Source organism: Salvia splendens, chromosome 22, assembly GCF_004379255.2.
Source record: "Salvia splendens isolate huo1 chromosome 22, SspV2, whole genome shotgun sequence".
Lineage (NCBI taxonomy): Eukaryota > Viridiplantae > Streptophyta > Magnoliopsida > Lamiales > Lamiaceae > Salvia > Salvia splendens.
In genome coordinates, this window is record NC_056053.1 from 14,675,315 (window position 1) to 14,686,047 (window position 10,733).

At 37.5% G+C, this 10,733-nt stretch overlaps 1 protein-coding gene across 2 annotated transcripts; it reads right to left on the reverse strand.

Moving 5' to 3' along the window:
- Positions 1 to 5,907: 5,907 nt before the first annotated feature.
- Positions 5,908 to 9,896, reverse strand: LOC121785849 (G-type lectin S-receptor-like serine/threonine-protein kinase At4g27290). 2 transcript variants are annotated; one of them, XM_042184318.1, is made up of 8 exons: positions 9,348 to 9,896; positions 7,837 to 8,622; positions 7,592 to 7,729; positions 7,392 to 7,513; positions 7,101 to 7,311; positions 6,775 to 7,012; positions 6,544 to 6,694; positions 5,908 to 6,466 (listed from the first exon to the last, which is right to left on the reverse strand). In XM_042184318.1, the coding sequence occupies exons 1-8, from the start codon at positions 9,799 to 9,801 to the stop codon at positions 6,158 to 6,160; spliced, it is 2,409 nt and encodes an 802-aa protein (XP_042040252.1). In that variant the 5' UTR covers positions 9,802 to 9,896; the 3' UTR covers positions 5,908 to 6,157. The 2 variants fall into 2 exon arrangements, 1 of the variants encoding a protein (XP_042040252.1); XR_006047053.1 differs by having other exon boundaries at positions 6,329 to 6,466; positions 6,544 to 6,707.
- Between the last annotated feature and the right edge of the window lie 837 nt (positions 9,897 to 10,733).

A 10,733-nucleotide genomic window follows, 5' to 3' on the forward strand; every position in this document is an offset into this window, starting at 1 on the left:
TCAAGAGCATGAGTGCATTATGCAATTTTGATTGGTTTAAATCCCAACTTCTCCCAGATCAGATCCACTATTTTATCTTTGATTCCTATGTCTTCTCTTTCCAAGGTGTTTTCCATGGTGCTACACGAAGAGAGACAGAGGACCATAGGTGGATCTCCCTATCTTGCAGCTCATTCTGCTATATATGCTTCCAATGAACAATTGTATGCTGCAAATTCCATTTCTCCTTCATTTGGCAGGGGGAGAAAATGTTCTCATTGTGGAAAATCAAATCACATTGTTGATAAGTGCTTTGTTTTGCATGGTTTCCCCCCTGGTTTTGGCTGAGGGAGAGGCATAATTCCTCATGCCTCAAGGGACTATACTCAATCAAAATCAGTGAATCTTGTAGATGACAACTTTGCAGATCCTGTTGAGAAGGGATCTACATCTGGAATTTCATCTAATTCCGCTATTGCTATGATGGAGCAGTGCCAGCAAATGATGAATATGTTACAATCATAGCTTGCTCTTTCCTCTACTCAAAACATTCAAGCTACTTCAATTCCTTCAACTGATACTCATTCTGCCGCAATCATAACTTACTCTCCTTCTCCTTCAAACCCTTCAGCCTCACAACAACCATACTTTACTGGTACAATTTCTTTCCTACCTTTTGTTGCTTCTGATAATTCTCATTCCTCATGGATTATTGACACTGGTGCAACACATCATGTATGTTGCAATCTGTCATTGTTTAGCAGTTCAACTTCTGTTACTGATGCTTTTGTGAACCTACCAAATGGTGGTACTGTTGTAGTTACTCACATTGGAATAGTTCATTTAACTCCAAAAATAACTCTATCTTCTGTTTTATGTGTGCCATCCTTTACCTTCAACTTGATATCTGTTAGCTCCCTTACATCTTCCTTGGCCTGCACTGTAAACTTCACTCATAATTCTCTCACAATCCAGGAAGCTTCACAGGGGATTTTGATTGGGAAGGGTAGCCGCACTGGGAAACTTTACACTCTTCACTACATTCTAGTAATTCTCCTCATTCCCCTATCTCTGCAGTTCCTATTGTTTCTGTTGATGTTTGGCACATGAGGCTTGGTCATCCCTCTTTCAGTAAACTCAAATGTATTGCTGATGTTTTGCATTTGTCAAATAAAATACCTTCTATTTGTGAGATATGTCCTTTAGCTAAGCAAAAAAATTTATCATTTCCTCATTTTGACTCTGAATGTGAGGATATCTTCGACCTCATCCACTGTGATGCATTATGGGGTCCTTTTTCACCATCTACATCTCAAGGTTATCACTACTTCCTCACCACTGTGGATGACAAATCCAGATTTGTGTGGACCTTCTTGATGAAGTTTAAATCTGATGTTAAAGATATTCTGGTTCAATTCTTCAGACTCAGTTCTCAAGAAAGATAAAATTGATCAGAACAGACTATGCTCCAGAATTTAACATCACATCTCTCTATAGTAATTTTGGTACTGTGGTGCAACACTCATGTGTAGAGACACCTCAGCAGAATGCCAGTGTAGAAAGGAAGCATCAACATCTCCTCAATGTTGCTAGAAGTCTTCTCTTCCAGTCTCACCTACCAGTACATTTCTGGGGTGATTGTGTTCTTACTACTGCCTATTTAATAAACAGAACACCTTCTTCTGTGCTACCTCAAAACGTAACTCCTTTCCAGATGTTGTTCAACAAGCCAGCTTCTTATTCTCATCTAAAAGTGTTTGGATGTTTGTGTTATGCTTCCACCTTGAATAGAGGCAGAGATAAATTTTCCCCAAAAGCCTCAAAGTGTGTCTTTATTGGATATCCAACTGGATATAAGGGGTATAAAGTCCTCAATATTGATACAATGAAGGAAGTCATTTCAAGGGATGTTGTATTCCATGAATCTTTTTTCCCTTTTTCTCATCTCCTACCTTCAAATTTTCCCATACCTCCTTACACTCCATCACTACCTAAACCTTCTCCATGTCTTCTTGAACCTTCTCCATCTCTTTCCCCTTCTAATATTTCTCCTTCCTCACCAGTTGCCTCTCCTGAACTTGTTTCAGCTCCAGAAAATAACACCTCAATTCCCACCACTACCACCAGAACTGGTAGAACTGTCACTCCACCATCTCACCTAACAGATTATATTTGTAATTCTATCACCTCAGGCTCCAAATACCCAATATCCTCATATTTCACCTTATCCAAGCTATCTCCCTCTTATCTTCAATTTGTAGTCCTCATGACTGCAGCTTTTGAACCATCTACCTACTCACAAGCTAAAAAATATCCGGATTGGCAGAATGCTATTCAAGAGGAGTTAGCAGCTCTCGTTAAAACCGACACATGGTATATCACCACTTTCCCTGAAGGAAGATATCCCATTGACTGCAAGTGGGTATTCAGAATAAAATTTCATGCTGATGGGTCAGTAGAGAGATACAAAGCAAGACTTGTTGCAAAAGGATACACTCAACAAGAAGGCATAGATTATCTGGAAAATTTCTCTCCAGTGGATAAATTAGCAACTGTCAAATTCATGATGGCTTTAGCTGCAATAAATAACTGGGATCTCTGTCATCTTGATATCAATAATGCTTTTCTCTATGGAGATCTCAAGGAAGAAATATACATTACACTTCCTCCTAGGTTGTCTGTTGAGGGGACTGATCAGTCAAACTCAAGACTAGTTTGCAGATTGAAAAAGTCACTATATAGTTTGAAACAGGCTTCATGGTAATGGTATATTAAATTCTCTGAAGTTTTGAGTGGCTTTGGGCTTCAACAGTCAGCCTCAGATCACTCTTACTTTTTTCAAACATGATGGTTCTGATTATTTTGGTATGGTAGTCTATGTTGATGAAATCATGATTGCCACTAGCAACAAGAACAAGATTGATGAGTTCAAAAGCTTCCTCTTTGATCATTTTAAATTCAAAGATTTGGGTGAACCAAAATACTTTCTTGGTTTGGAAATTGCTAGAAGTGAGAATGGAATTTTGGTGTCACAAAGAAAATATGCCATTAATTTGCTAAGGGATGCTGGTCTATTAGGATGTAAGCCCTCATCAGTACCTATGGATCATGCAAAACAGTTGGGACAAGAAGCAGGAAGGTCCATGACAGAGCCATCAAAATACAGAAGATTGATAGGGAGATTGTTGTATCTTTGCATAACCAGACCAGACATTACATTTGTTGTGCACAAACTCAGTCAATATTTGTCTAAACCGTGTAAAGAACATTAGTCAACTGCTGACAGAATACTAAGATACATAAAAGGGACACCAGGACATAGGCTCCATTATTCAAAACAAACAGAATCAACTTTGAGATTCTTTTCTGATGCTGACTGGGCAGCTTGTCCAGACACAAGAAGATCAATGACTGGCTTCTATCTCTTCTTGGGATAATCTTTAATATCATGGAGAGCCAAGAGCAGCCTACAATATCTAGATCATCTGTAGAGGCAGAGTATAGGGCAATGGCTCAAGCAAGTTGTGAAATTGTTTGGGCATTGGCTTTGCTTGAAGATTTTGGTGTTAAACTAAATAAAGTTGTCCCACTCTACTGTGACAGCCAAGCAACAGTGTATATATGTTCAAATCCAGTGTTCCATGAACGAACTAAACACATTGAAGTAGATTGTCACACTGTGAGAGAGAAGTATTTGGAGGGGGTAATCAAACCAATGCATATTCGAAATACTTTCCAGTTAGCAGATATTTTTACCAAGCCTTTGAGAGTGACAGCTTTTCATGAGATTTTGAGCAAAGTGGACTTTAAAAGTTTGTACTGTCCATCTTGAAGGGGGGTGTTGAAATATATTATGCAGATTGGTGAGTAGCAGCTGGTGTGTACGTGGAAAATACAAGCAAAAATGAGGTGACGAATAAAGAAGCTTCTGGAATATGACACCTAAGCCAAAGTTAGTTATGGAATAATAGTCTACATGCTAGTTCACTGTATCAGATCTTGTACTCGAGCTAAGAATATAAATTAGCAACTGTATTCCTTTTATCAATATAGTTTTTCCTTCTCAGTTTTTATTCTCTTGATTATGGAGATTTATCTTTTATCTTTTCTACAAAAGCAAATACCAATATTGAGAGAGAGACCCATTTGCAATTTGCATAGGTGTTGATGGAAGCCCGCAAGTGACTGACTCCACTGCCTATATCTCCATGGCCAAAGTCACACGAAAAAAATTAGGCCCCTTGTTTTGTCATGCTGATATTAAGATAAAGCATTAGCACATATTTATAGAATTTAGAGGAGTGTGACAGTGTGTCACCTATTACTAAGTGAGTCTGCCAAAACAATATTGTAACAATGCATGAAATCCTCCGACACATCCATCACATCCCGTACTCTATCCTCAATGAACTGGACAGGGAGGCAGAGTTTGCATGCTAATTTAAACTCCACCCTAAATTTGCGGTTTCCCATGGCAGGATAATCGTTAAGCTCGACCAAAAATGTATTTGCTGAATCAAATACTTTGGTAGTCGCAAAGCAAATTTCTCTCCCGTCATAAGCAAACCCCTTTGTCGTCACCCATCGAAGGAATAGAGAGCGAGAATAGTATACGTTTTGGGTGGAGATGAGAGGGATGATGGTGCAAATTATATCTCACAATAGAGAGGAATCACGGTGAAATCAGTCGGAAGTAGTGTTTGAACTAAATAACATGAGGCCATTATCCACACAAGATCAATGGCATAAATAAAAGATAAAGCAAAGTTGAATTAATTAGAGTTTGAACAATTACAGAGGAATCACGGTGAAAGTAGCCGGAAGTAGTTAAAAGTAGAAAAATGAGTCTATTAGCATGGAACAGAGGCAATAATAAATAGTTATAGTGAAGTTAGACTAAAGTAAGGGAGAAAATAATATAGATAAAACTTTTCTCTATATTATTTTTTCTCTTACTTTACTATCTCTCTACTTTAACAAGTAAGTAGAAGTATTTATTTTCATTTTTGCAAAATGAATGCAACAAAGAAACAACTCAACTACCTTGGGATGGAGGGAATACTTATTAAGACAATAATCATTATACAAGGAGTAAATGAGACACTTAATCGTGGACGAAGGGAGTATTTCATTTCCCGATATGAGCAAATATGCAGTGGACAAATAGAATTATTGTTTTCTCAAGATCTTTTATGTTTTTCTCATGGCGGAATTAGAACAAATTTACTACTACTTGTATCCATGTTGGGATGAACAAAACTAATGAATTCGGCTACAAAATTTATTTTATGAAAACGACAACAAAATTTATTTGTACACGACAAGGTGTTCTATTTTCATTTCAATAGGAGTTATGGCGATCGACTTCATATAATTCTACTGGATCAATAATAATCACGAATCTTATCTAAATGACTAAATGCATGTTTGGTACACATGTTAAATTAACACAAGATAATTAATTAAGATGGACTTATAAGGATATGCTATCTCACTCTTTTGGGTTAAATAATCCACTCTTTTGAACTAATTTTCTCCAGGCCCCAGCGGGCTGGGATGGGCTTTGATGGCCTAACATAGACTTTGTTTTATTTGCCAAATAACCAAATAACCCATACATCTTGGTCTTATCTAGGATACCAAACAAGCATTGTACGTTAAAGTAGCTGAAATAGTGATGAATTTCATTAGTAAAAAGGTCATAGAGAGACTCCATCAATTCCTAATCTCCATTGAAAATCTAAAAAGGGATCCATTTATAATCCTCCGTTGGTTGGATTAATGAGTCGTCTGAATAAATACCATCAATCGTAGGTTAGTCCATTTTTGGAATGAACAACTCAAGTATAATGCTTCACCTTCACAGGTGTTATAACTGCTATCTAAAACGAGCACAAACCAAATTCTACAAATTAATTCCTTCCCAAAACGAACTTGCTAATCTAAACAATATTAACAATATGTTACAAGAATTCTAAACCATGCCCCTATCAATTAAGCAGATTCTTTAATATACTAGCTAGACATTACATTGATCTTTGTCATTGCTTCAATCAAAACTTGGAACTTGAACTTCTGAACACACATCTCCAATATATTCTCTAAATCTCAACATAATACTGTATGAGTTTCATTTCGAATTTACACAAAGATGCATTTGTCGCGAGCAACAGTCTCCTTATCTGCCATCCAAATCCGTAATGGTAACATCTCCATTCTCGGATTTGATACTAGGATACTTAAAATTCGGTAAAGGGATACAACATCCTTGAATGAAATATCCAGGCTCATTCGGTTCAGGAAGGGTTGCTCCCTCGGTTGCTAACATTAAAACCACCGATTGCATGATAGGTCTATCGTCAGCTAATTTCTGAACACATAACAACCCCACATGTATGCATCTCTTCACTTCCGATTCAACAAATGTTTCCTTCAAACATTCGTCCATCACTTCCATAGTCCTTTTCTCTTTCCATAGCAACCATACCTGTAAAAATCACATATTTCTCACTTTTTTCATACAACAAATATAGGACAATACATATGTGGAAAGATGAGGTGTACATGTCCTAGGAGGCTATGACAATGGTCATTGTGCTCAAATTCTCTGTTCCTTTTCCCACTTATTATCTCTAGCAACACGACTCCAAAACTATAGACATCAGACTTCACCGAGAACTTGCCATGAAAGGCATATTCCGGAGCCATATAGCCACTGCATAAGAATACTACTCATTAATTAGGCCACCATGAAAAATAGTAGTCTGGTTTTATGAGATACAACAAAAAGCTTACTATGTTCCAATAACTCTCTTAGTTCTAGATAGAGACTGATCCTCTTCAAAAGTTCTTGCTAAGCCAAAGTCTGATATTTTCGGATTAAGACTTGCATCTAGTAAAATGTTACTTGTTTTTAGATCCCGATGGATAATCTTAAACCTGGAATCATTGTGGAGATAAAGCAGCCCCTTTGCGATTCCCATGATAATGTCAAAGCACGTAGGCCATGTCAGAATCTTCCTTCGACCAAGATCTGCACATGATCCAATACTTTATAAAAAACAAACAAAGTTTATTAGATATAAACAAACAAAGGGATAAGTGATGTATTAGGCCAGCACCAAAAACAAAAGTATCCAAGCTCTTATTTTGTAGGTATTCATATACTAGCACCATTTCCTCTCCTTCAATGCAACAACCGAGGAGTTTGACGAGGTTTCTATGTTGAAGTTTTGTGATCAAGAGGACCTCGTTCTTGAACTCTTCAAGACCTTGTCCAGAAGATTTCGACAATCTCTTAACTGCGATTTCTTGTCCTGTTGACAGACTGCCCTACTTATCCATAATATCAAGGGAGTAAGCATGTCTGACAAAGTAAAGGTAATGCAACATGTGAAGTGAAGGTTAGTTACCTTATAAACATGACCAAAACCACCTACTCCGATCAGATTCTGTTGGGAGAAACTGTTTGTTGCTTCCCGAATAGTTGCCAGTTTGATCGATGGCAGTTCTAAATCCTCATCATACCTCTTTACTGCCGTGGAGCATAAAAAAACAAACGAATTCAATGCATTCGTGTTTTGGACATTACAACAAAGTTTATAACCTTTACCTCTCTTTTTCCATTTTGTCAGTAAAACTATACTTCCATTGATGAAACTCGAGACGATGACACCAGTAGCAACAGATACTAGTATTAGATTCATCGGTTCCTTCTTCTCCTCCTCCTCCTCCGGGTTGGAGCTAATTACTGTAGGAAAAATTACGAAGAAATATCAGACAAATAGTTTCAAAATAAGAGGAAATGACCTTACATCAATCTGTAGAGAAGAGTGATGATACTGATAGAAAACCAACCTAATTGTGAAAGTAGCACGCGGATATAGATGTTCTGCGTGCTATGAGTCGCAGGAAGCTCTCTGGTATCAAGAAGATCCCCAAACCACATCAAACACCCACTGCCTCCGTTAGTTATGTAGGGACTGGCGCACGCAGAGCACTTACAGTTCCTCAAGCACTTGGCTTTGCAGTCATCAAGGCTCATGCTGGTATTCAACCAGTATGTCAACATATCAGGGTGCTTCACTCCTTTAACCTCTACAAAACCATCTCCACTTTCGCAATTCAACGGCCTAATTCTAGCACATCCACCAGACCAATCTTGAAGATCCCATTCGTTGGCAAACTTGGGCGAAAATCCTGCGAAACACTCACACCTTTGCGCCTTCTCAACCGTGCAGATGCCATTGGGGCCGCAGCTCCCATACTCATCGCACTGGTCTCGGGGGAACGTGAACATGAGATTCCACTTATCCTTTTTGGGACTCATCATATACTGCTGGATGGCGCCAGAGGCGTCTAGTGAGGTTCTCATGATGATGGAGCTGTGATAAGGCCTCCACATAGACACCAACCTCCCTTGTTCGAAAATGTATTCAGCACTTGGGAAAGCACCGTAGAAGCAAGGGATGCCGTTGAAATAGAGGCCATTCCACTTTCCAGATCGAAATCTTTTCCTCGTGCCTTCCAAAGTGACTATCTCGGGCAAGCCGTGGTTGTCTATCTTCATCACGAAATCTCCGGGCGAAGGATCGTCCCAATCTCTCCATGATGTCATGTTCGTGATGAGATTCAGCTTCATACCTGATGTAATCAAATTCAAACTCTAAGTATACGCAAACCGTCAAACAATGTACACTTTATGCACCGGTAATGTACACTTTTTTATGCACCGGTAATGTACATTTTATGTATATATAATGTATTACTACCTCTGTCCCATTTCATGTGACACTTCTTTTTAGCACATGGTTTGGAAAAATCATACTCCCTCCGTCCTACAATAGATGACACACTTGGGAAATGACACGCGATTTTTAGAAATGATGTTTTGTGTGTTGAGTGGAGAGAGAAAATAATATATTTATATTAATGTGAGAGAGAACTTTTTCCATAAAAGGAAATGAGATATCTTTTGTGTGACAAATTAAAAAGGAAAGTTGTACATCTATTATGGGACGAAGTGAGTAGTAAATAATTAAATTAGATGGAAAATAAAGTAAAAGAGAGAATAATGTAGATGAGACTCTTTCTCTGACTTTACTTTATGTCCACTTTAACTATATATCACTCCATGATTTTTTCAAAACACGTACGAAAAAAAAATGTTTCACATGAAATGGAACAGATGGAGTATCACTTATAATGAACATTATATGCATAAAGACATAAAAGTGTACATTGTTTGATGTTTTACATATAAGACTGTTTCGATTTTAACACACCCTTGTGCAAGTAATATGTAACGTGTTGTTCAAAGTAGACACTAAAGCGAGTTCGGGTATACATCACTGAAACACTCACAATACCTGGTAGCCCAGTGTCAGTTGGGAAATCGAAGCTTTGCCATAAGCAGTGGCCTTCCTCCGTCGTGACAACCAGGTTTCCGGTATCAAGGAGGCGTAGAGCTGGGCGCGACGACGCCGTTGGTGGATTCGTTGACCAGATAAAAGCTCCACCTCTGCTGTTGATACAAAGACTTCCATTTTGAGAGATACCGAAGATAACTCCCTGTGAGTGAGTGATGGGGTGGTTTCTGTTTGCAACCCACAAAACCACATCCGGTGTGAATTTGTACCAAATCCCTACAAATGCATTCTTTGATTTTCCAGGTTGGAAAAATCCGAGTTCAAAAACTTGGCTTTCAGAGACCAAAGTCTCCCCAATACCAATCTTTTGGTTGGGGAGAAGTGAGTGATTTGCTCCACACGTTGATTTGAGAAGCACACAGTAGAGGATTGCTGTGAAAAGGTAAGCGGCCATTTTGATTTTTTAGCACTGATCATGAAAATGTTTTTGATTGACTGATTGTATGGTGTTAAGAATTTTTTGGTCAAAACATTTGAAATTTAAACTAGACTTTTAAGCACAATCAACAGTGGCTGGCAGTATTGAGTATAAAATTCAAGAATAGTACACAATTCTTATAATGAAAAATAGACATATAAATTAGTAATAAAACTATAAGGATGTGTTTGGTCAAAAAAAATACTAATCTAATTAATATCAATGTATTTAAGACTGATGTATTGTACTCTTCTGTCTCAATGAAAATGACTCACTTTCTTTTTTAATTCGTCCCAACTAAAATGATACTCCCTCCGTATTCAAAAAATAGAAACATTTGAAATAACACGAGTTTTAATGCACAATTGGTAAAGTAAGAGAGAAGAAGAGAAAAAGTAGTGAAAATAGAGTTAATGGATTGTGGGGTCTATGTCCTAAAATAGAAAGATTGTAAAGTTTCTATTTTTAGGGAACGGCCCAAAATGAAAATAATTGCTATTTTTAAAAAACAGAGGGAGTATGTCTCATTGAAGATGACTCATTTTTCTTTTTAGTTTGTCCCAACTAAGATGATCCATTACTTAAATAAAAATGGATCTATCTTCCTTGGGACGAAGGAGTAGTATTTATAGAAAAAATCAAATGATACACCCTCTTATAGCATCTTTTGTTTCCACGAATAAACAAATAGCCAACAAATAATTAGGAAAATATCAATAAATACATCATTTACAACATGTATAAAAATTAAATTACCTAGTGCTAAATCAATGATCCAAACATACCATGTTTTAATATTTTAACTATGCAAAATATAAATCATTTACCTACTGCGTAAATTACGTGTGGAGTACATCTTGGACTCCTACCCAAACTGGAAATGAAGCATCAATTTTTGTTCCCTGAGA